At 43.1% G+C, this 26,871-nt stretch overlaps 1 protein-coding gene across 1 annotated transcript; it reads left to right on the plus strand.

Annotated features, from left to right (window-relative positions):
* Window positions 1-3,773: 3,773 nt before the first annotated feature.
* On the plus strand, window positions 3,774-7,757 carry LOC147603124 (uncharacterized). The gene has a single exon (XM_086797053.1). The coding sequence runs from the start codon at window positions 4,227-4,229 to the stop codon at window positions 6,987-6,989; it is 2,763 nt and encodes a 920-aa protein (XP_086653179.1). The 5' UTR covers window positions 3,774-4,226; the 3' UTR covers window positions 6,990-7,757.
* Window positions 7,758-26,871: the final 19,114 nt, after the last annotated feature.

Below are 26,871 nucleotides of genomic sequence, written 5' to 3' on the forward strand. Positions count from 1 at the left end.
ATAGTAAGTTTTATATAAAACTACAAGTGAACTGCAAACTGCACAGTAAATTGCTCAAATCTATAATAGAACTATAATCTGCATAGAATCTTCAATCTGCACACTTCTTGACGAAAATTGTATCAATATCTGCACAACAATCTTTAATATCCTCCAAACTACCAAGATCTCTAGAAACTAGGCAAATATAGAAGAAAATTAAGGTTTATGAATAGATTTGATGAAAGGAAGCACTAATAAAGAGGATTTACTAGGAAAGTTCCAAGAAAATCACTCTAAAAATGGTTGAAAACCTTAATTCAAAAATCAAGATTCTCTCAAATCTGTGCAAGAATTAGGATTTTTAAAATCTGTGATTAGCATATATCTAAAAATGATTACCATTAATCTCATTACTAATCCACTCAAAACAAAATCAAAAGGAAATCTGAAAACTTTGTAAAAGCACTAATCCAAAAATAGACTAAGTACTAATAACTCCTTAATCAAAACATCAAGATCTAACCCAAGAGCTCTGATACCAATACAATGAAGAGAATCCATGGCTCTGATACAAATGCAATGAAGGGTCCTAGGGGATTACACTCATTAGCATGGAGTACACATATGTCCCACTCTCCTAGGAAGTAGCACCTAGACATGGAAAGATTGCCATGAATCAATCAGGAAAGCTTGGGCATAAGCTCCAAGAAGACAAGATGTCTATCATATCATATGATCCAAGAAGATATCAAAAGGGTATCAAAAGGTGTCAATAGTCTAGAACAAGTTCACTTATATAGTGCCTGGCTATTTCACACTAACTAACAAGATGCCCATGTGTCCCAAATCTATGCTCATCAAGACCTAAGGTCCATGTGCGTAGGCCCAAACCCACACCAAGATTAAGCATAAGATTAAGGTGAATTAAACCACACTAAAAATCCCATGATAGAGAGAGAGAGAGTAGTACACTCAACAATAGCCATATGATATCAACCATACAATGAAAGTATGCTAATATAGATAGCCATTGACCCAATCTCCTTTACACATCATCATGCCATGTGGCAATCTCTATCCCACATCTTCTTGTGTGACTATTATAAATCATATCCCACATAATATCTCATCTCACCCATAAGGTGTGTTCCCACACAAACATAAACTCATACATCAAAACCCTTTGCAATTTTACATTGCACATTTCAACACATCGTCCGATGGAACTTTACAAGTGAGTCCATGGTGGGGATACTCCCCTCCCCCCACTTGTAAAGTGAGTCCATGGTGGGGGGGGGGAGGGGATATATCCCCTCCCCCCGACTTTTAAAGTTTTATTCGCATCAAATGGTGGGTGGGTGTGATGGTGTTGCTATAAGCCATGATATGCATTAAGCTTTATACATATGGCTTATGCAGCATTAAGCTTTATGGAAAATCCTTATGCATTAAGCTTATGCATAAAGCTTAGTGCATAGGCCATTGCATTAAGCTTAATGCATAAGCCATTGCATTTAGCCTTATGCATTAAGCCTCATGCATAAGCTTATGTATTAATACACCATAAACAAGTAAAGAAAGGGATTATAAAAGACAAGTACTCTTACCTTGAAGAGGAGAAGCAAAGTTTGTGTTGAGAAGTTAAGCTTACGTGTCAAGTATTAATCTACAAGTTGAAGAAAATATGTATGTTATAAAATATTTATGCATAAGCTTAATCAAACCAAAAGCTTTGTGCATACACCATATGCATTAAGCCTCCATGCATATATATTAGAGCATACATAGAGCACGCATAGAACAAACATAAGCTCTATACATATATATTAGAGTTATGCACACTCTATGCATGCAAATTAGAGCTATGCATACTCTACGTATGTTTTAATATGCATACATGCATAGATCATACATAGGCATATTAGAGAGAGAAAAAAGAATTAAACACTAAGAAGAAGCATAAGAGAAAGAAGTATACTTAGAGCTTGCATAAAAGATTAAGAGAAAAAGAGATTTTACCTTCTTGTTGTTAGCAAACAAAGTTGAATGAGTAAGCATCAAAAACAAGGAAAAGAGAGAGGAAAGAAGTATACATAAAGCTTGCATAAAAGATTAAGAGAAAAAAAGGTCATCTTGTTATAAAAACCCTTATCCTACAAAACAAGCACACACAATAAAGTTAATTAACAAAACTGCAAATAGGAAAGTGTGAAGACAATCGAGAAGAAGAAGAAAAAGAAGAGGACAAAAATCAAGACCTAATTATGCACATAGAAATCAAAACAAATGTGAGAGAATATAGAGAATAAATCCTTACCTTCACCATGAAACTTATGCTTTTGGAGATGAAAGCAGTGCATAAATGAAGGAGAGCATGAGTTTCATGCTTGAGGTGCTTGAGGCATGGGAGATGAAGGGAGTTTAGCGTAGGTTTTAGGAGAAAAGATGGGTAAAGAAAGGAGACACGCCACACGGGAGAATTATTTTTGTAATAGTATGTGGCTATAGACGTGCGTGGTTATAGCCGCATGTATAGCCGCGTACAGGGAAAAAAATCCCTTTTGCATGTAGTCGCGCGACTCTCTCACTACTTTCTCTCACTACGTGGCGCGGCTATACCATCATCCTCTTATAGTGTAACTTAGATTCCAACTTATGCTAGGATAGGGAGTAATATCTTTGGCACCATTGATGGGGAAAGGGGGCATGTTAACATTTGCCATTTTGTACCTTGACTTTCTAGTAAATTGTTAATATATGATTTTGATAATAAACCATTAGTAGCGATTAAGAGCCTATTTTGTTTGTCTATGGTGTCCATGTAAAGGCTGATGTTATAAAGCCACACATACTTAGAAAACATTACCACAAGGATTAATGTGGATCATTGTAATAAAATTTGGAGGGTGAAATGGGGGATTCATGCTTGGAAAAAGAAACGGGAGCTGGTTTGGTGCCAGAAGGTCCCTATGAGATTCAAAATGTTCTTGTGGAAAGTGATTATGTGGGCTTTCCTACTAGGGAGCAAACTTGCTGGGAGAAACTTCACCCTCGACTGGGGGTTTCCCTAGATGTGGGATTGCACAAGAGGATGGTAGACATACTTTCTAGAGTTGACAAACTAGCAAGGGGTTTTGGATTAACATGAATATATGGGTATATTAGGGGGTTTTGGAATAACATGAAAAGATGGGTATATCAAGCTTTGGGGGTAAGACTTTCATGGTCTAGTTGGCTCCTTGGTAAGGAGTAGATTTAGGGGAGGAATATATTGGGTTAGTCACAATGATCAGATATGTGAGACTGTGGGAGGTGTGGTATGATAGTGCTTTCTAAAAAGAATTCAACCAAGCTCTAGAGTTTGAGGAGGTTAAACACAAGTGTGTCACTAATTGTTGGGCATGGTATTATACTAACCAGACTAGCAATGTTCTGTTGTTCAACCTCTTGCAACATTTGTAAGTAGTTTTTTGGATGCTGGGACATACATGGGGTCTAACCCTAATGGTGGTCTTGATAGGGCAAGGTGCAATCGGACTCTGGTGAAGATTTCGAGGCATTCCCCTTGTGGGGATATATTTTGTCAGTGCATGTGAACACATGGTAAAGTGATCATCTATCTCATCATTGTTGCTTTTTGCCAAAAGCTTGCTGAGTTAATTCATTGTTAGTGCATGTGAACACTGAACACATGGTAAAGTGATCATCTATCTCATCATTTTTGCTTTTTGCCAAAAGCTTGCTGAGTTAATTCATTGTCGAAATCGAGTAGAAGTCATCGGATGTTTATCAAATATATATATATATATATATATATATATATATTCCCCCCAAAAAAAGCTTTTCTTTGCGTGTGGGCAAGGCTTTATGGTGAAAAAAAGAAGCAGAAGCTTTTCTTTGCGTGTGGGCACGGCTTTATGGTGAGCGGATAGGCTTTGAGTACAGGGGCTTATCGTCCTTTTGTTTCTTTGTTTACGCTTACTTTTCTACTCCTGTAGGTACTGTCACTGCCGTGGCTTTTTGTATGTTCTTCTTTCTCCCGTCTTCTATGATTGCTTTGATTTTTCAGCTAATGATACGTGCAAACACACGGGAGTGACTCAGATGGTACGGTACTGCGGCCTTATATATATATATATATATGAACAGTTGGGAAGCATTATACACGTTGGATAGTTTTCTGATGCCATTTTGATGCCGTATAGAAAGAAGTGTTCTCTGCACCGTCTTTTTGTTACCCAGCCATGCCTGCTCAGCAAGCCCACAAGGCTTCATCAGATAAGTCGGGAAACAGTCGTGACGGGGGAGAGAGGCGCCCGGACGATTTGGCGCTGGAGATCGCCCACACTGTGAAAACTCCCGGCAGTGCGGGCAGCAGCAGCTTGCGGGCGCACCTGTCTCCCTTTGCGCCCTATGTTGGCGGGGCGTACATGAGGAGGGGATCCGGGGCCAATCTTAGCAGCAGGTTCTATGAGACGCCCGCCGGCGCCTTCACCTCAGGTGGCTGCGGTGAACAGAAGTTGCCTTGGAAGCGGCGCAGCAGCCGTAAAGAACAGCTGGAGTTAGAAAGGCGGGCAGCACCCGAGAAGGACCTCACACTCTTTGCCATGAGGCTGGCCGTGCTGGAGAAAGTGGCAAGCAATGTGGGAACGCTGGCGTTTATATGGGCGACGGTGGTCCTTTTAGGCGGGTATGCCATCACTTTGAAAGAGATCGATTTCTGGTTTGTGACCGTCATTCTGGTGATAGAAGGAGCCAGGATCTTCAGCCGCAGCCACGAGCTGGAGTGGCAGCACCAGGACGCGGGCACCACCAGCTCGGGCAGCCTCTTCTCGAGGGCGTATCAGAAGGGGTCGGACGCCTTGCTCAGAAGCACTAGCGCGGTCATCTCGACACTCACATTAGGCCGAGAAAGGGTTTACAATAACTCTAAGGTGCTGGACAATCCGTTGGCTCAAACTGATCAGGGCAATGGTAATGGTGGAGAACATCCTCTCAAGAGAACCTGGTCTACCTCTGGTGTCCCCCTCATCCCAGCTAGTGTCTTCATTCTCCGAGCCAGGCATATTAGCAGGCTACTCTACTGGATGCAGCTGGTGTCCGCCATGGTGGCCACAGTACTGTCCATCTACCGCCTCCGGACACGCAATTTCACCCGCCCCGGCGAAGGAGACACCGAGAGCAACCACACCGCCGCCCTCCTCATCTTCTACAGCCTCGCAACCTTCGAGGCCCTGGTTTTCTTGATGGAGCGAACCTACTGGGAGTTTCAGATCTCGGCCAAGAAGATCCTTGTCCGGGTGAACAAAATGTGTGGGCTGGACACCAATGACCTGGGCACCACTCGCCGCTTCTTCTACGATGTCTACAGCAAGTGCCTCACGGAGAGCATCTTCGAGGGCTTGAAGATGGACATGGTGGACTATGCCCTCACTTGGCTGCAGTCTGATACACCCGGGGAACAACTGGGGGGCCTCCGTGTGCTTCTGATGTTCTCGTGCCGCGCGGACATCTCAGAGGACACTCTCAGAAGCATCGGGGTCAAGCAAGGCACAGTGGAGAGGCTTCTGGAGATGGTCACATGGAAAAATCCACACGTGCATGAGATCAGGAACGCGGCTGCCGATCTGTTGAACAAGCTGGTGAAGTATAACCGCTACAGCATCAGAGTGGCGGCGATCTCCGGCTCCATCGAGGGCATTTTCAGCCTTCTGTCTCACGACGACGACGAAATTACGGGCGTCGAATACATCCGGCAAGGCGGCTCTGAATCCATAACGCCCAAAATTGTGGGAACCCACATCGTGGGCCTCCGCATTCTCAAGAACTTGGCCAAGGACCCCCTCAACTGTGGTAGGATTGGGGTTACTCGTGGCCTTCTGACCCGCCTTGTCAGCTTCATCGACACCAACGACGCCATGCTCCGGAATGCAGAGGAGCCCGACCACAAGATCGCCCTGGTGAAAAAGTCCCTTGAGCTTCTAAACCTGCTGGCCGGCGCCCCTGGCCCTCCCGGCAAGATGCTCAGAGAGGAGATCGCCAAGATTGTCTTCACCATCTCCAACTTGAGGAACATTCTGGAATATGGTGAGGCCCACATGATGCTGCAGGACTTGGCCACTGAGATTTTGTCCAGCCTTGCCATGGACGATGACGTCCGGGAGACGATCGGGCGGACAGGCGGGGTGATGCGCAGCCTTCTAGCGCTGCTGATGAAGGAGAGGGTGGACGGAGATAGGCGGCAGTTGCAATTAGCGCAGAAGGCAGGGGAGGCGTTGGCGCTCCTGGCGTTAAAGAGCAAGGATAATTGCTTGAAGATGCTGAGATTAAAAGTGCGGCAGGGCGGGGTGGTTGTCGTGGCGGACGGGGAGGAGGTGGCGAAAGAAGCAGCAGCAGCAGCAGCAGACGTGGCAGAGATTGCGCATCCCGAAAGGGATATGGTGGCGGCTTTACTCGAACTGGTGGCGGACTGGGACGTCGGAGATCTGGCCATGAGCATCCTGCGCAGCTTCTGCGCCTACACAGAGCACCACAGCTGCAAAGTGCGCATTGCCACGTCTTGTACAAAGCAAGTGTTTAAGCTGGCAAATGAAAGAGGCGGGCGCACCCAAGTGGCGGCGCTGGGCCTGCTGGCTAAGACAGTGCCGGAGCTTGACGCAGGGCAGCTGGAGCAGCTGCTGGAAGAGGAGGGGCTGAGCCCGGAGGTGCTAGCGGCGCGGCTAGCGGAGCTGCTGGAGCGCCACCTCACGCCCGCGACTGCGCTGCCCTGTCTGCGGCGCTTCTGCGTGGAGCTCGCCGTTGGGCTCGCGGAGCGACACCCAGCCGCCTTTCTACCGGCGTTCCGCAAGCTCAAGTTCTGCGCCCTCCTCCACCGCGTCGCCGACTCCATCTCCGAGCTGGAGAATTACGCCACCTTCGCGGGCGCCGTCGGCGTCACCCCGCACTCCGTCACCATGTCACGCATCGTTGACAACGCTATCGAGAAGCTTCATCACCAGTCACCTTGAAACCTATCCACACGCAGTTTTTCTTCACCCGTTTGAGCATCCCTCACCGTACAGCGGTCATTTTTCTTCACCCTGATTTTATTTGGCTTCCTTAAGAAGTTCTAGCCTCCAACTCATCATAAGACACATAGTTGAGGACCAATGTAATCTCTGTCCACACACAACACACCTCTTTAAAAATAAAATATCTCTAACCACACATAGCACACCTCTTTTTTTTTTTTTGAGATTGGCTAAATAGAAATTACAACTCACACACCCTATATTTACAAGGCACCACCTCAAGCGTAGAGCACGGTTTGAACTTGTGATTTCATGCATAGACTTCAAACACCCTAACAATTAGGCTATGGTTATATAGCAAACCTCAACTTGCCTTGCACCGAAAATCACTTACATATGACCGTAGGAAAATCACTCGCTTACTATGTTAGTCATTCACTTTCCTTGCAGAACCTTACATGGAAGACACACAATATCTAGCATGTCACCATCACCTTTGGAATCTATACAAAAGGGCTCTCGCCTTTTCGAAAACTACCCTCCAAACTTCCATTCTCTACTCCTTCCAAGTTTACTAGCCCTTCCATTCCATTCCACATACCTTCCCTTAATTCCCCTTAATTCCCCTCGCTATTGAATGTGGTATTCCTCTTTAAAACCTTGCTAAAAGCATTTGTAGAGAGTAAGAAAAACTAATCATCACATCATTTAAGAGCTAGATCCACGCAAGAATGTACTTTTAGATACTATTAAGAAATAATGCAAGATTGAAAGAAGAGCAAGAGACTAATAAACATCACCAATTTGATATTTTTTTAGTACATTTATTGTTAAAAAATAATTGAGTTCTTCTCTTTGAGATTTGGGTACTAGGATATTATCTCATTTTATATTGTTTGTGAGGTGTTATGTATCATAAGTCATGTACATTGTGTGAAGTACCATAGAGTTTAAAAAAAACTTCAAATTATATACATGTGTAAATGCATGTTTGTGCGCATGTGCACACACACACACACACACACACACACACACACACACACACACAAAACGAAGGAGGAGCAACCGCACAAAAATGTGGCTAAAGACATGCTATGCTTCCTTTATGTGGGAATACAATTTGGTATGCGTATTAACCAAATATGAACTCTTGATGCCTTGCACAAGGGGAAGATATGAAGAATGAAAGGGTCTATGCCAAGGGTGTGGTGGATTATAACACCCCTTTTTGGAAGGTGGTGTGATGCCACAAATCAACCGAGATGAAGACCGAAAATGAGAAAATTATTAGCAAGTTTACTTTATTCCTCCCCTTCTTTATCCCCTTGAGAGCTTCTAAATACAGACTGAGCTTTAGCCCCTTTTCACACACATGGCTCCCCTGCTAACCGAGATAAATAATCTAGCCAATCATGCTCAGCCGCCTTGGATGCACGCTGACTTGCCATATCTAGTTTATCGCCTTTCACCTTGGTATAATTACCTTGGGATTGCGTGAAGTTTGACTGTGAATATCACATTCTCTCCCTTTTCTAGAAATCATCATCCTCGATAAGTGTTGATGTAAGGAACTAGCTAGCTCCCATGTAGAGTTTGTCAATGGTAGGCCCTTCCATGTAACTAGATACTCTTGGAGAATGCGATCTAATATACAATTTGGGCCATCATCTATAGTCTCCTGCTCCTGTAAAGAAACAATGCCATGTCGTTGTCGTGTAAATATTGCTTTAGCTTACTAACATGAAAAGCTTAGTGGACACGATAAAGCCGCTAGGTAAGTCTTTTATGATTTTCCATGGTCCACAGTATCCGTGAGGGCTTTGGACACTTTCCTATTCTCAAGGAAGTAGATTCAGGTGGGAGAAGTAAAAATACCCTATCTCCCTCCTTAAAGATCTGAAAAATATCTCTTCTTATTTGCATAATGTTTGGCTCTATTCGTTGCTCTCTGGATTTTTCCTTGAGCCAGTTTGTCAGCTATAATTACCATTCTTTAATCGTTGTTGATGGATATAATGCTGAAAGACATATCAAATATAATATATCTTTATCTCAAAAATTCAAATATAAAAACGATATTCTAATTCATTAGAAAGTCATATTCTTACAATTAGGCTTGTATTTTACAATTTTATTATTCGTATGCAAGGAGATTTCTTTGTGTATATAAACATGTTGGATCAATATCTCTATTGTTGTGCATACACATGTTGGATTAATACCTCTAATGTTGTGCTCTCACCAATATTTCTACCTCTAAAGTTTATAATTATACCTTTCCAATGCTTTATCCAATCCCTTTATCCTTTGTCTTGACTTTGGAAAAACCTTGGTTGCTACTAGGGTATATTAATATCCATTCAAATTTATTTTATATGTCATTAATCCATCTTTTCTCATCATCTCTTTTGTTTTGGATCTCAATACATTCTCTCCCTCATATAACAAAGTTCCAATTTTAGCATGAAAAACATTTAGCTTTCCTCTTAAAGCACTTTACAAATTGCCATTCTTTAACTGTTAATGGATATAATGGTGAAAACTATACCCAACATAGTATATCTTTATCTCAAAAATTTAAATACAAAAACAATGTGCTAATTGATTAGAAAGTCATATTCTTACTATTAGGCTTGTGTTTTACAATTTGATTATTTAGATACAGGGAGATTTGTTTGTGCATATATACATGTTGGATTAATACCTCCATTGTTATACTCCCACCAATATTTCTACTTCTAAAGTTTATTATTCTACCTTTCCGATGCTTTGTCCAATCCTCTTTATCCTTTTTTCTTGACTTTGAAAAAACCCTAGCTATTGGGGTACACTAATATCTATTCAAACTTGTTGTATGTGTCGTTAATACATCTTTCCTCATCATCTCTTTTGTTTTAGACCTCAATACTATGTATAGAGCTTATAACATTTCGTCTTTCTAGATTCTACACATACAAAAGGAGAATAGTTTAGATCTTGTTTCCCATCTTAAAAAAAGATGTATATAATGGACATTATGGGAAGCCTTGCACCATAGAAAGAGTGCAGGAACTAGCCAATGTCATGGGGCCTTGCCTCACCACACTCAGGAGAAGCTTAAATTGAGAGGTTAATCTACCATAACCTAGCCTACAATTGCATAAACAAGATGTGTCACTCACCTCGTTGATTGCTTGTGCTCAGATTCTCATAGTAGGAGAGCTTGTTGCCACATAATCACACTGAAGCTCCACTCCAACGCCACCCGCTACACTCCAATAGAAGCTCGACCTTGCTCTCTCACTCAATCACACACACTCACTCTCTCACACACATGCAAGCAAGCACACAAGAGCTCAAACAAGCAAGAGGCAAGCATGAAAGCAATAGCATAGGAGAGTAGAGAAGAAGAGCACTCTATTGAATTAGCATAAGAGAATGAATGGTGAGTATACACAATGACCCTTATCTTGGTCCATAGCCTTCACACCTTGGGCGGCCATACTAAAAAAATAGGTCCATGGCTACCCACGACCGCCTAGGCTTATGCAAACACCCAATATAAGAATACAATCTCCATTATTAATCTCATGGGACACCTTTTATAGATAAGCGGCGATCGCACATGTAAAATATACAATGATGCTGGAGAGGTGTCTGATGATGAGGGTTTAACATGCCCCTCTTCCTGATGCAGATTCCGTCCTCGGAATATGTCAATGAAGATTGGTCGAGGAGGCCTATTTTTGTTGGATGTATAAAATGTCAGAGGTCCTGGAAGGTCTGCAAGGCAACAAGGAACCACGAGTAAGGTGTATTTAAGCAAAATGAAAACACCAATCAAGCAGTGAGGAATGATATTTAATGACTGGTCAAATTTTCTAGTTAATACAATGGTAATATTAAGATTGGTCTAAATTCAATCTAAACTAAGAGGGAGCAAAAAGCATGCCTCGGGTTATGACCTTAGTCTCAACACACTATCACTTTGGTGAGACCATCTCTAGCTATTATCTAGCCTCCTAAATGGAATTGCTAAGTGATTATTATAAGTGTTTGTTTTGATTTCCAAAAATATATAAGTAGGGCACAACCTTGCAGAGACCCAAGAAATGGTCAAGAGACCTCATACAAGAATATCTAAGAACCACTAAGTATCTTCACAACGATGGTTTTTTTTAAAGGCCCTTTATTGATAGATTTTTAGCCACAAGGTCCCATCCCATGGAAATCAAGGCTACGGTCTCAAGGCTCCATCATGAAGAGCCAAAAGTCCTACCTAGATTGCACATGGCGATGGTTATCTTCTTGTGGGTTTTTTTTTTTGCTTTGTTTTTGTTTTGTTTTGTTTTTTGTTTGTCAGTTAAAAAAAAAACTAGTGTCACCTCACAATTCACCTAGAAGGCTTCATTCTAACTAAAGAGGGCACACTAAGGAAGGTGGAGTACTTGGCATACTCCTTTGGCATACTCTAAGGTTGATCTCAAGACAGATGAAACTAGGACCAAAGCCTAAATGTTACCAAGTAATAACTAGAAAATTGATAGACTAGATACCTAGTAATGCATGCAAGCACTCAAATAAAAAGTAAATGGAGAATCACAAATAGTAAACAAAAGGTGAGGATGGGTTAGAATACACTTGGGAAATGAAGAAAATCCTGTCCATATCGAGGTTGCAAGTCCACCACATGTTGTAATTTTGGATCTGGTCTACATGATGGCACCTCAATAACCTATAAATCATACTATCTAGCAAGCTCATCGTTAGATAACCATAGTGCATAAGCATGCTGTGATTCTTTCGTCATTTCGACTTTCCCCCTCACTTGGGTGTGCTCCATATATATATGTGTTCTCTAGTCTACTAGATGATGGTTTGAGTGCCTCCTCATTATGATAGGGCATGGGTACTATAGGTAAGTTAGCTAAGTAGCTACTATGAGCTAAGCTATCTAGGAAATCACCCACTATACCCGAGAAGAAACAAGGAAGTGGAAATGAATATGCCATAACTGGTGGTGTAAGTCCATAAGTTCTTGCCCTCCTCCATTGCTCTACAAGCTATTCTTATGGAGTTCTATCTTGCTGGGGTCCTCCCATGGGGTAACGAACACTATGGACTATGATAATCCTATCCCATAGTGCCTAAAATAAGTTCTACACTGCCAACATAAGTAGGACGCTACGTACAACATGCGATGCCTACAGGTAATGCATGGTGCAAGGGGATATAACTGAGGTAGAACAGGTCCACAAAGGTGTCTCCACAACATCTCTCCCTTAGTGGTGCATAAAAATAGTGTAAGTGGGTCTGGAAAGGGGGAATACTCAGCTGTCCTCGCCGATAGTACCATTCCTGGCAATCCAGGTCCAAGATATGGTTACTTGTGTCGGTCCACAACAAGTCCATGCTGACGGCCTGTAGTCACAACAGACTCGTATTTCATTCTTTTATTTGATATGTGCTCCTTCTTATTATCTAAAAATAAATAAAATTTGTATGGTTAGTCAGTTTTTTAGTATGTGTATAGTTGCTAGATTTCTGTACATAGTTGGGTCAAGCTAGATTGTCATGGGTTAGCTTTTTTCCCACAAGCTCCCTCTTGATATGGACATAAACTTTTTCGGGGAGAAAAACGTGGAGGGCAAAAGTAATGATATTAGTATAAGTCCACCTTTCCTACTTTCTATCATACCTTGACCTCGTCGAAGGTATTGTAGGTTTTTTGCAACCATCCCTTCCAACTTTTCTCCATCAATGTTTGTTGGCTAGGAGTGCTCTTTGTTTTTTGTTGTGGTGGTAGGTCAACTTCCAGCTTTAATGGCAGTAAAGGGCTCTTTTGGATCTCCTACCATAGTTTTTGGAATTAGAGTTCTAGTTGGTGGTGCTGATAAGGCAAGTAGCCTTTAAGGAGCATGTAAATCTAAGGCTTCATTTGTCAAACTTGCACCTCCTACCATAGTTGTTGGATTTAAATTTCCAGTCGGTGTTGTGGGTAAGTCAATATAACAAGAATAGGTAAAGCCAAGGCCCCATTCCTCAAATTAGCTTTTAGTGGAGGATCAAACGTATAGCATCGATTAATGTCATGATTACCCATATGAACATAATAATTGCACCATATATTAGGGCTTCTTTTAAGGTGCTAACACTCTATTATTGTATGATTTGATTTATAATATGCACACCAAACCATATATCTCTTTTGGGGTAGAGTTGGGAATTTTCCATCTCTTTTGGAGTGATTTTAACTTCATCTTTTAATTGTTTCATCATAGCTAGTTAATGAGATCATGACCTTCTTTCTTCCCATAAGACTTATGTCCTTTTGATCTTTCACTTCCTGATCCATGTACTTAGAAGCCATGTACTTCTCTAGGTGGTCCCGTAAAATTATCACTATAATCTATGGCACATTCATTGAGGGCTCTGTGGCTTAAAGTTCATCATGCAATTTCTTGTTTTTTAAGCCTTTCAAGAAAAGAGAGATCAATCAAGTTTGGCTAGGTCTCTTGTCAGGTTCACACCTGCTATAGAGATACATGGCCCTATTAATGCATTATCCTTGATCATCTCATATTTGTTTTGCTTTAGAGTGTTTATATGGAACTCCATTTGGGCCCAATCTCTTGACATATAAGAAATAAAAAAGGATTGTTTTAAATCTTTGTAAGTTGCTTTTCCTTCTGGTTCCAAAATTTTGAACCATTTGGTAGCCTCACTGCTCTAGGGTAAATCTAATTGCTCTGGCCTTAATATGATCATCATTCACTTCCAAATCTTTATAGACTTGCTCAAAGGTTTCCAAATGACCATGTGCATGCATCACTTGTTCCACTAAACTTTTACATTGCCTTAGACACACTCTAGAATCTAGAGTTTTGACTATTTTGTTCTCTCTTAAGGACCATGGGGTGCACTTGCAAAGGATAGCATGTTCTCTGCTAATATCTTTAACCATTCTAATGGCATTATCTTACAGATATAATTCCATATGGCGGCATAGGATGGACATGTGCTTGAACTGGAATGGGTCTTTCCAATGGTGCAAGTGTAAGGTCCCCCCCTTCCTAAATAGGGGAAACCATAAGATAGTCTACTAAGTCTAACTTGAGAAAAATTTCCTACTCGTTGACACCTTGACCATGTAAAGATACAAGGGATACGATTAATAGGTAAGGCCTAGTTCTATCACACGTAGGGGGAGCGTGGTCTTCTAAATGACTCTATCGAATCACCCATAGAGTGATTGATCTTAATTTGGGAAACCTCCATTCTTGATTCCTAGAGACAATGCTTTTCTCCCCATCTATGTGAGGCACAACCGTTGATTTAATCCTGCAGAGTACGGTTGCGTAGGGACCTATTTATCTAGCGTAGAGTTTTCAATTAATTTGTTAGAAAGCTACCTGACTAATCGGGCCCACCCATCCATAGGATGGTGCCATCAGGGCATCAAGTTCTTTAATTAATGACCTTTTCACAGTGTTCGTTTAAACAGCCTTTAACAATGATACAACAAAGCTAGCAAACAAGGGATTTAAAAAAAACACAATGTTCAAAACTATCCATAGCTAGATCCAGGCTCTCTTATTTCTTTAATTCATTCTGTCGATGATCTAGAATTCGGCCTTCTAGCCTCTATAGATCGAGAAATCCTACGGGACCATACACCTCGTCGTCACAGGCGAGGACTCAAGCCAGCCTCTCGCCCTCTCAGGCTCCATCGCTTAATCCTCGCTCTCCTCAGAGATGTCTACACGATGCTAGGGTGGGCTTATTCACTCCACTAGCATGGGCTCATAGAACTAGGTAGCATCATAATACTTGTCTAAACCGGCGAATCTCATCTTCCCAATGGTAGGAGGGATACATTCGGTCGACTTCCAGCCTTGCTAATGTCGCCGCCCCGCTACACCACAGCATGGAAATGGAGTCAGCATATTAAGGCAGGGAGAAGATGTACCTGTACTTTTAACTTAATCAAGATAACAACACAATTTCTTAACTAGACCATAGGATACAAGAAACAACATCATTTTCTCGAGAAAGCAACGATTTCATAAGAATTTTGGTATTTTCAAAGCAAGGAAAAGTAGCAACTTCTTTCTTACATAATTAATGTTAACATTAATGGGGTCAATCAAAAAACCTATTTTTAAATGATTATTAAGCTAACCTGGCCATTAGTTTCTTGTGGGACTCCCAAGGGGAGAGTTGGGGTTGCACCCGGAGAATTCCCTCTAGGGTCATTGTTATACACGCTTCTCGAGGTGGTATTTTGGCATCTTTGTGGAGGAGCCATTCTATCCACCTCCTCGTAGCCCACATCATAGCGAACTCAACGCTTCAACCATTAGGAAAAATTGTTGTCCCTTACGTGCTTCCTTGAGAAGATGTTTTTCCTTGACTACTCTAGACTTAGGTTTACCTGTCTTCCCCTGAACTAATACTACTTGGCGGTGCTTATTTTTAAAAGTGATACTCCCCTGGTTACACTGAATACTAGCATTATTTGTGGTTAACCAGTCCATCCCAAGGATCCTTTCATAAATACCTAATGGTAAGACCCTAAAATGGCTATGAGTTTGTTCCCTACCCAATTCAAAGTCAAGGTTTCCTCCTACAAAATGGTGAGATACTATTTTCTTCCCACCACTAGCTAGCTCTACAACCATTTTCCTAGCTGGTTTTTGACCCAGATTTAATTTTTATAAGCACCTAGGAGAAAGCAATGAATGGGTACTGCCACAATCAATCAAAAGATGGAATGGCTTACCATGATGAGTGTGGCTAGGGTTTGAATAACACCAAGTTGTTGATTTGGACCTTGATGTTCTACCACCCGCATGGATGGTGGCACGCTCTTCTTTAGCCATCTCCAAAGTTGGTTCTTCATTAATAGCACATGATGCATGGGCAATTGCTCCACGACCTCTGCCACATCCACCACCTCTTGCACCTTGGCGGATGAGGGTTCCATGGCCCTGATTTGCTTGACCACCTTGAGGAAAAGATGTTGCTAGCTTGCGGCAGTTGGCCTTAAACTATCCTAGCTCGTTACAATTGAAACACACAAGGACCTCTCTAGAAGAAGCAGCATGCGAGCGGGGAACAAAGGAGTTGGTTTGCCGACCTTGGTTGTAGTAGGGAGTATTTTGCTGGGGCTTCTCGTAAGACTGATCTTTAGGGTTTGTTTCAGGATAAGATCTCTTCTGAGGCTTAGCTTTGTAGACTTTAGCTCTTTCACAAGAGTTTTTGCTTGTGAGAGCATCTTGCAATGTGCTTGGCCTCATTGCTTCAAGGCGGGAGTCCAAAGGTTCATATAAACCTTAGCAGAAGTGGGCTACTTGTTGCTGGGAGGTAGTCATGGATGGGGCATACTTCCAGAGAGGGATGAACTTGGAGTAGTATTCTTCCAGGGTTAAGCTTAGCTTCCTTGAGGCTAAAGAACTCATTCATCTTGATAGATTCATGAGATGGGGGGAGATACCGCTCCTTCACAGCTTGCTTGATGTCATCCCATGTTTGGGAGTGTTCGATGACTCCCTTGTCACACGGCACCATTGCTTTTAGCATCCCGGGTGAGGCACAATCGTGCAAGCATGGACTGGTTTGCCACTCCAGTATATCGGTAGCTAAGAAATAATCATCCATTGCTTCAATCCATACCTCAGCATCCTTCTCAATATTTGAACCTTCCCCCTTAAAGGAGGGAGGTTGCATCTGTTTGAGTAGGAGTTTCTTCTCCTGGGTATTTGTTGTGTAGCACATTAAGGAGAGGAGGTTGATCGTCTTGGTCATCATCGCAAGATTAAATTTTAGGATTATGAGATTCATACTATGCTCATTCTTGTAAAAGTAAAACTTTGAAATCATTTATTTCTCAAATATCTACAAGGACAATATTTATTACAAAGATTTGAGACTAATTTAAGTTAGTCTTATTCATCATCATAAAAGAAAATCCTAGGCTCAACTAAGACATGGTACTTGAGCAGTCCACATAGGTGGAATATCGGGGTTTCATCGTGGTTTCTAAGATACGGAAGACTAATGGTAGTGGCGGTAGACGCGGGATTGTGTTGTGTTCCATAATGGCGGCTACTCTATCGGCGACGAGTAAGACTTGCATTACTTGGTCATATACCCAGCAGTTCTGTGGTATACGGTTCCCTTCTATGGTCACATAACTGTCGGTTTTGCGAGTAAGACTTGCATTACTTGGTCATATACCCAGCAGTTCTGTGATATATACGGTTTCCTTCTATGGTCACATAACTGTCGGTTTTGGGAGTACCCACAAACCAAAATAAGCGGACCATCTTCAGCTTCTTGATCCAACAAACCCTCTTTAAATCGGTGGTGAGGCTCCCAATTTGATCTGCTCAGATGAAAAAGTACCTCACCCCACAATTCCAAAAGTGATTTCTACCCCACCCTATTTGGATACAAGAGGGATGAGGAAGGGACAACCTCTCGAGTATCTACACCATCGTATCACGGAATTTAAAATTTGAAGAGTCACAAGCCGGTTGGAAGATGCACTAGAAGACTAGGAATCTCGAGTAAGCATCTTCCTCTTCCTACAATCATTCAATCACCAATTTAAATTATTCTAGTAAGGTATTTTATCAATCAACATTATGTTAAGTAGAACATACATTCCAAAAATAACCTTAAACAACAAGTCCTAGGAACCAAGATCAGCTCTGATACCAATTTTAAGGTCCCCCCTTCCTAAAAAGGGAAAACCATAAGGTAGTCTACTAAGTCTAACTCGAGAAAAATTTCTTGCTCATCGACACCTTGATCATGTAAAGATACAAGGATATGATTAATAGGTAAGACCTAGTTCTATCCCACAGGGAGAGCGTGGTCTTCTAAATGACTCTTAAAATCGAATCACTACATGCCTATCTTCTTGCTCACTATTTTGACCTATTCTAGTGGGACCCACATGTCCAAACCCTTAAAAACTTGATGGCTCACCTGTATACACATTGGTGTACTCATCCCAGTATTAAAACCCATGTGGACGTCATATGTAATATGAAAATCATAAAAAATAGGGTTGTTGTAAACTGTAGTCTGCATGCCTTTGCAGCCACCTAGCTGCCACCTAGACCATGGCTGTAGAAAGGTACAAACACCTTCGTTTTGCCTAGATTTTGATAGTCCAATATATCTACTAAACCTTGGTTATGTCAGCTTGCCAATAGCACTCGCGGCGGTTTGGTTATGCGAACTTGGTGAAATTGACAACTTTGCTGTAACACTCCTCCTCCCCTCCCCCCCCCATTTTTTTTGCTTAGGTTTAATGCCTTCTCTCTCTCTCTCTCTCTCTCTCTCTCTCTCTCTCTCTCCAAAAGGGGGGGGAGGACTATAGTGCCCGGTGCTATAGCACTTCCCTCCTTTTGGCTAGAGAGAGAGAGAGAGAGAAGGCATCGCAAAAAAATGAGAAGAGTGCTATAGCACCGGGCACTATAGTCCTCCCTCCCTTTTGGTGAGAGAGAGAGAGAGAGAGAGAGAGAGAGAGAGAGAGAGAGGGCATTAAACCTAAGCAAAAAAAGTGGGCGGAGGGTTGTAGGCGCTACAACCCTCCGCCCACTTTTTTTTGCTTAGGTTTAATGCCCTCTCTCTCTCTCTCTCTCTCTCTCTCTCTCTCTTTCTCAATTTAATGCCTTCTCTGAGCGCTACAGCCCTCCCCCATTTTTTGGCTTAGGTTTAATGCCCTCTCTCTCTCTCTCTATGTGATTTGTTGATGTGTACTTGAGAGAGAGAAAGAGGGCATTAGGAATATATATACCTTGTCATGCCAGGAAGAGCTCTCGCATGAACGACGCGTGAACGAGCCGTTGGCCCAGGTGTCGTTCATGCCCTCTGAGCTCTGCATGCTCCAGCTCCATTCTTCCTTTCGAGGTTTTCCATCAGGTTCTGATTGCTGCGCTCCTCCTTTCTGTACTCGCTCCCCCCGAGAGGGGGGAACTCTGCTCTACGATGTCGCTTCATGATGTTGTTCGAGCCGGTGCTGCTTCGTCCTCTCAATCATTTCACGAAGGTGCTGGCCCCTCGTCTCTTGTCCTCCATCAGGCGCCTGTGAAGCTCCTCGGTGGCTCGCTCTCCGTTAGCAGAGCATCTGCTCCGCCTCTCCATCAGCTACACGGTCTTGATTCTGAAGGTTTTGCTGAGCCACATCAGGCTGTCGCCTCTCAGGGGCATCGTGGCCCTACTGTCAACGGCCATCTCGGTGGCTCGCTCTCTGTGAGCAGAGCGTCTGCTCCGCCTCTCCATCAGTCACACGGTGTGGGAGGCCGTCTGGATTCTGGTGAGCCTCATCATGTTGTTGCCTCTCAGGGGCATCGTGGCCCTGCTGTCAACGGCCAGCCTGCATCCTTTGCTGACGCGGTCTGACTCCCTGCAGCCATCTCAGGTCTTGGTCAAGCTTCGACTCCCTCCAGGTTTGATCGTCTGATTAATTTGTCGCAGAACCCGACATTTGAAGAAAAAATTGGTGAGTTTGATGTTGATTCAGATGGCGCTGTTATTTGTGATAATGAAGAGTTAGAAGCATGGCAGGACCATCTGTCTTCCCATGCGTTGATTGGTCTTTGTCATGGGGCCAGACCCCCTGTAGACACATTGAAATTCTGGATTAAATCAAATTGGGAACAGAAAGGAATTAAGGTAGCTTCTGTGCAGCATCTTCCTAACTCGTATTATATGTTCATCTTTGAGGATATTTTAAGTGCGTCTTCTGTTATAAACAGAGGGCAGTGGATCATAAGAAACACGCCCCTTTCGTTCTTCCGATGGTATGACTCCTTTGATCCCAAAGGCCCCAAACCCACCAAAATCCCCGTTTGGGTTGAATTGACTGATATGCCCACTAAGTATTCCATATGGGCTAAGAGGATTGGGAGTGCGGTAGGTAAAGTTCTAGGTCAAAAACCGTTTCAAGTTGTCAATCCCCAATGGGCGCATCAAATGCTTATTGAAGTTGATACCGCCAAGCCCCTTAAGGAGAAAGTCCCCTTGAAAAACAGTGAGGGTCAGATAATTTATGAGCAAACCCTGACCTATAAGAACCTCCCGTACGCCTGTTTCAACTGCAATAAGCAAGGGCATTTGATTAGGGAATGCCCTGAGCTCCAGCAGCCAGCCGTTAGTGACAAAAACCCGGCCAAAGACGAGGCCTTTGTTCTGCCCCAGAAAAAACATGTTTCCAAGGTCAAAAACAACAAAGCTAATTGGCACATCCCAGCTAATAGATATGCCCCCCTCCTAGCAGAGGTTCAAGATGGTCTTAGCATTCAGTTTCAGGCCAAAGAGGCCCTGATTTCAGGCCCTATAGATGCTGATCACCCCTCCCCGGGAAGGGCCCCTAACAAGGACCGAGTGATTTTCAGCCAAGATCTTGATTCCCCTATGGAATCAGACGAGGATTTCATTGATAAAACCCAACGTATTGATGAACCTTTCAAAGCTCAACTTGATGAAGAAGATGCTGCTATGATGAAGAGGATGTCCCTCTCACCTATGAAACATCACGAGGAGAGTGACTTCTCTCCCCTTCTCTTGGGTTCAAAAATGAAGAGGAAAAAGGATAAAAGTCAAGAAGCTCTCAGAACCTCCGTGTCCGCGGGTAAACCTTCCAAAACCATTAAAAAATGATGTCTAGTCAATTGCTATCCTTCAACTGTAAAGGGCTTACCAACCCGGAAAGGGCTGTGGCCATCAATATTTGGTTAAAGGACTTAGCCTTTGATTTTGACCTTCTTTGTCTTCAAGAGCTTAAAATAGGGGGTCCTCAGCTGCATATGAACCTTCAAAGAATCTCCAATAATGCTCGGTGGTTTTTTACCAACCATCACTCTGGGAGAGGTGGGGCAGCTATAGGCATTCACACGAAGTGGGAGCATACTATTTTAGATGCTTGGTCTGATGTCAATCACTGTTGGACCGCGGTAAGACTGGGCAATCCTTTCAACTGCACTCTTGTTTCCGTTTATGCCCCGTGCTTGGCCAACTTAAGGGCGTCCACCTGGCAGTCTATCATTGAGATTGAGGGTCCCATGCTTCTTGTTGGTGATTTCAACATAGTTGAATCCCAGGGAGATAGAAATAGGTTTCTGGGTAGAACCATCAATGGGCATGAAAAGGTTCAATGGGAGTTACTCAAAGTTGATAAAGATCTATCGGACCTTTCTATTAAAACTGGTTTCTCCTGGTCTAACAATCAAAAAGGTTCCTTTCACAGAGCTGCGAGATTGGACAGACTGTATGCCTCTGGTAGCCTGTCTGATATGTGCTTAAAGATCAACTGCACGACGGATTCCTCCCTGACCATCTCTGATCACCTCCCTCTCATTTGCAAGCTGTCTATTGGCCAGGCCAAAGGGAGGGCGGGGTGGCCTCACCTGGACCCTTCTCTCTTTCGTCTTCCGTGTATCCAACAAATGATTAAAGGCTCCATTACTGAGGCCTTCAGTCGTTTCTCCTCCCCCTCCAAGGTCTCGTCAGTAAGGTTCATTCTATTTGCAAGGATCATAAGCGTAAAGCTCATTCGATTCGGTTGAATCGGAGAGTCCAGATCAGGAAACAGATCCAGGACTTATATCTTTCTAAAAAAGGGGTTTTAGATCAATCCACGATCGATCTTAAGAATCAACTCAGACTCGAGGAGCTTTTGGCAGCTAAGGCCACTAGATTGTGGTACAGAGAGGTGTGGGCTGGGAAAATAGACACTCCTCACCCTAAGATGTTTGCCCTCCTCAAAAGGAAAAAAGTTAGGGATCTGATTCCTATGGTCAAGAAGCCCAATGGTTCTTCCGCTTCAGATGATGTCGAAAACTTGCAGGTCATCAAGGAGCACTTTTCTAACTTGTTCTCCACAGCTCAGCCTCCCTCTCAAGAAGTTACTGCTGCTAGAGCCAAGATTGCTCTCATTAGGAAAAAGGTCGTCAACCCAGCTTTAGCTCTTAAGCTTGACGCTCCGTTCTCTGAGAAGGAGGTCAAGGAGGCTATCTCTCATCTGAAAAAGAGGAAATCTCCGGGGGAAGATGGGATTCCTAATGAATTCTTTCTTGCTTTTAAAGATGAGCTGACCCCTCACATCCTTAACATCTGGAGGGAAGCCATGAAGAAAGGTGGTCTGGCTGAAAGGACCAATATGGGGATCATCAAACTGATCCACAAAAAAGATGAAAAAGAAGATCTTGGAAACTGGAGACCCATAACATGTCTCACCTCCCTATACAAAGTCTATGCTCATATTCTCACTAGTAGAATCAACCCCTATATGGACGAATGGATCCTCAAAGAACAAAAGGGTTTCATCAAGGGTAGATATATTCTTGATGCTATTATTAGCCTTTGGGAGGGCATGGAGCATGCGGAAAACTCTGGGCAGAATTACATCTTCCTCAAAATAGACTTTGATAAAGCCTATGATAGAATTGATTGGTCTTTCCTTTTCCAATCCCTTCAGGATATGGGCCTCAACAGGAAGTTCATTAAGTATGTCCAAACTTTGCTTGGTAATGCGTCTTCCAAGGTTGCTGTCAATGGGTCTCTCACTGATGCCTTTCCTCTTAGGAAATCTATTAGGCAAGGCTGTCCCCTCTCCCCCCTTCTTTTTGCCATTGTTGCTGATGCTCTTGGTTGGTTGGTTAACAAGGAAATAGCCAGCAACAACATTAAGGGTATCGAGATTCCCAACAGGCCTAACCCTTTATGCCTTCAACTTTTTGCTGATGACACTAATGTGCTGCTTCGGAATGAAGTGCAGACGGCTGCCCACTTCATGTCCTGCCTTGAGACCTTTTGCCTGGCCAGTGGTTCCCAAATAAACCACTCCAAGACCAGCTTCAGAGTGTTAGAAGGAGGGCCCCCTCCTTCGATTCTTGCCGCTGGCTGTAAGATTATCCCTGAGGGTGTCGTTTTCAGACTTCTTGGTATCCCGATGGGCTTTAACATCTCTGCTAAACAAAGGTGGGACTATGTGCTCAATAAACTTAAGCTGCAGGTCAAGAAATGGAGCCACATTAACACAGGGGTTGCCTCCAGAGCCTTTGTCCTCAATCACTTCATCATCCCCTCCGTCGTCTACTTCCTGGCCTGCTGGAAGCCGTCAGAGACCCAACTTCAATCCCTAAACTCCATCTTGGGTAATTATCTGTGGGGAGGTTCCCTTGACAGGAGGAGGATCAGCAAAGTTGCTTTCAAGGTGTGTTGCTTAGATAAAGAGCAAGGGGGTCTTGGCATTATTGATATTGGGGTGCTGGCTGAAAAGCTCGCGGCTAAGTGGGTGCAAAGGGCCATATTTTCCAATGATGTGTGGGCTGACTTGATCAAAAGAGATGTTGGAAAATTTTAGCTCAAAGGCAAGAGATCATGGAAGGGGTTCTCGATTAATGAAGTTCTGTTTTCGAAGGCCGATCTCTCCCCAATAGGTAGCAAACTCTGCTGCAGGATGTGGGAGTCTTGGATGAAATATAAAAAAATCTTTTGTTTCCAAACTTATTCAAAGAGAGGGAGGTATGCCTATGCTGCTGACTCGGTTTGGTTTGGCCATCTTATAGCTCCGATCTCCGATGACCTGGTCCAGATCAGCCTTTCTTGTTTCAAAGCTGGGATTAAGGTGTGGGGAGACTTATGTGATTCTTCCGGAATGTTAACCAGGGATCAAATCATTAACAAATTCATCCTGCCCCGGGGTGGCATTGAGCTTGTCATGCAGAGGTGTAATTCTCTCAGAGTTTTCATTCCCCCGGGGCCTATTTGTGACTGCAAACACTTTTCTAAAGCCATCTTGTGGGGGTGGTCCAGACACCTCGGCAAGTTGCCTAATGGTTTTCATACGGGCAAACTTGTTCTCAAACTCAACAATAGATGGTCTTTGGGTTGGAATAAGCATCAATGGGCCTTCCGCTTTAAGCTTATCTGGGCCTTCGCTCAAGAAAGGAAACATGCCCTCTTGGCCTGGCTGGTCATTCATAAAGCGACCTGGACCCTCGAAAAGGCTATGAAAATCGGACATGGAAATGGTCTCTGTCCCCGCTGCAAAACCAAGTTGGAAACTGTCCCCCATCTGTTCTTTTCTTGCTCCGACACGAGTCAATTCTTAAGTGTTCTTAACAAATCTTTTATGCAAATCAGGAACACCCCTCTCAGTTGGAAAGAAGTCCTCCTCGGAGAATGTCACACTCTTGACCCCTTTACTTGGCATTCCGTCAGATTTCTTTTCTTATGGCATGTTTGGAACCAACGTAATGAAGCTCTTTTCGCTACTAAAACTAATCATCACTTTTTTCTTTGTCTTGACAGCACTCTCAAGCTTGTACAACAGTTGCGACCTAGAGGGTCTCCTATGGAGGTTGATCGTTGGCAGGACCTACCATGGAGGAAATGGAGACAATATCATGTGTCCTCACATTGCAAAAGAAAGGAAAGCATGCTTCAAGGGCTGGCTCACGAATGCCAAAGAAGGCTGCAACATTCCGACTCCTACATCCAGGCGTCGGGAAGTTTATGAGGAGTGTCTTATTCCCTCCAGGGCTCAGTCTGCTGTTCATAAAGTTTTATCAGCCCCCCTCAGTGAATAAAAGCCAGTCTATCTCAGTTTTTCAGGATGTTCATATTGTCGAGCTTCTTTTTCTGGTTCATCAAACTCTGGTTCAAGTGTTGTTTTACTGGCTCAGCTCTGTTTCCAGCTGCAAGTAGTTATGAAGTTCTTCCCTTCACCTGTAAGGTCTAACAGTCCAAGGCGTCTACCCATGGACCTTCCTCATGGGAACTTGTAACCTTTCTTTTTTTTAATATATTCAGCTGTTTTGACGAAAAAAGAAAGAAAGAGAAAGAGGGCATTAAATTGAGAAAGAGAGAGTTGTTTCTCTCATTTGGTGATGTGGACTTGATATATATATATATATATATATATATATATATATATATATATCAATTTAATGCCTTCTCTGGGCGCTACGACTCTCCCCCCATTTTTTGGCTTAGGTTTAATGCCCTCTCTCTCTCTCTCTCTCTATGTGATTTGTTGATGTATACTTGAGAGAGAGAAAGAGGGCATTAAATTGAGAAAGAAAGAGTTGTTTCTCGATTTTGGTGATGTGGACTATATATATATATATATATATATATATATATAGAGAGAGAGAGAGAGAGAGAGAGAGAGAGAAAGCAATTTATTTGCTTATGTGGACTTGATAGGGACGACAGAGAAGGCATTGAATTGAGAGAGAGAAGGCATTAAAAATAAGAAAAAAAATTAGGAGGCCTGTAGCGTCGCCCAAAATGGTGCCAAAAGCAGGGACCCAACTAAAGTGCAGAAGGTAGCGTGCATGATCTCGAACTCCACCATAATCGCTAAGGTTTCTCCTGCCTTCCTCTTGGTACATGGTCAAGGCATGGAAAAAGGCAAATTATTTTAAACAAGATGAAGGCAAAGAGGATTACTTAATCATCAATGTATAATTTAAATTATGTTAATTAATCACACTTTAGCTGCTACCCATGTAAGTGGGAGAGGGCGATAGCGTTGGGCGCTACAGACTTCCCCCCCTTTTTTAGCAAAGGCATTACAACTAAGAGGAAATAAAAGGGGGGGAGGGAGAGTGCTATAGCACCGACTGATAGTTGATTCCACCCTTGAACCCTATCAAACACTGCGCTGTATCATGCGCACATCCTTGGGCACCCAGTACATCACGCAAACAACAAGAAAGATACTTGTGGCGTGGGTTGCACTATGCCATTATAATGTTGTATTGAGGGCACTAATGGTGATCTCGGCAAACAAAGAAATGCTTATGATAGGCCTTCTCTACAAAGATCATCGCGGCTTAGGGGAAGACAAAATGAAGTGGATTTATGGGTATGGCATGAGGTTCATTTAGAACTCTATTATGTCCACGTTCACACTGCTCCCATTGGAAGTCTGATAGCAACAGCCCAATCAACTCCACTGGATGTCAGAGCCGGCAGACCGACGCACTTTACTATAGAGCCGGCGTGCTAGAGTTAGGTGTGCCCACCTACTTTATGTGAAAAAGACAAAGACAACCTACAGGGAGATTTCTCGGATATTATGGCTACCTTGGAGCAGCATGATAGGACTAAATTTCTTGTATGCAATCTTAAACCTATTGAGGAGCAATAAGCTCTTTTTGGGATCGAAGATGATGCCGATCTAGATAAGAAAATGTGGTTGGACAGCCCCATGACAACAAAAACAAAGCTCGAGGAACAACTTGGTTGCATGCTCAAACAAAGGAGCAGGATACATACATGGTGGTTGCTCGCATGAATAAGCAGGATGGATGCTTTATGGATATTTGGATGGATGAGTAGGATGGGTTGCAGCATGCACCCATGGATGAGATAGAGGATGAGACAGTGGAGGAGTTGTGTGGCCAAGAGAGCCGAGAATGCCCTTACATGACGAGAACGAATATGCTGAAGAGCATGTAGGACGATCTCTAGGATTCTTCGATGCATCAAAACAAGGGTCAGGTTGGGGAGGAGTAGAGTGGCTGTGAAAGCTCGGGAAATCCCTCACATGCGGAGATATCTTGATGGATAAACAGGTGAATCACTAGTATGCAGTTTATGCTCGGATGTTGAGCAGGGGAGATTCGGATGATCTAGATGGTAGTCCTTGCCATGATGATGGGTTGGTTATGCTGAAGGTTGAGAGAGAATGGAAGGAGCATGAAGGCTGGAAGAGCCTAGTGATGCCCTTGGATCTCTCTAACCTTACATCAAGTTTTCCGCATGGTGCAAATATTCTGAAAAATCTAGTTTCCAATTTTGGTGAAGATGATGACATAGACTGCTTTGACATGTTGCTTGCCGATTACAGTAGTGTGCTTGTCCATGGTGA

The sequence above is a fragment of the Cibotium barometz genome, chromosome 65, assembly GCF_041138505.1.
Source record: "Cibotium barometz isolate CiBa-2024 chromosome 65, ASM4113850v1, whole genome shotgun sequence".
Classification (NCBI taxonomy): Eukaryota; Viridiplantae; Streptophyta; class Polypodiopsida; order Cyatheales; family Cibotiaceae; genus Cibotium; species Cibotium barometz.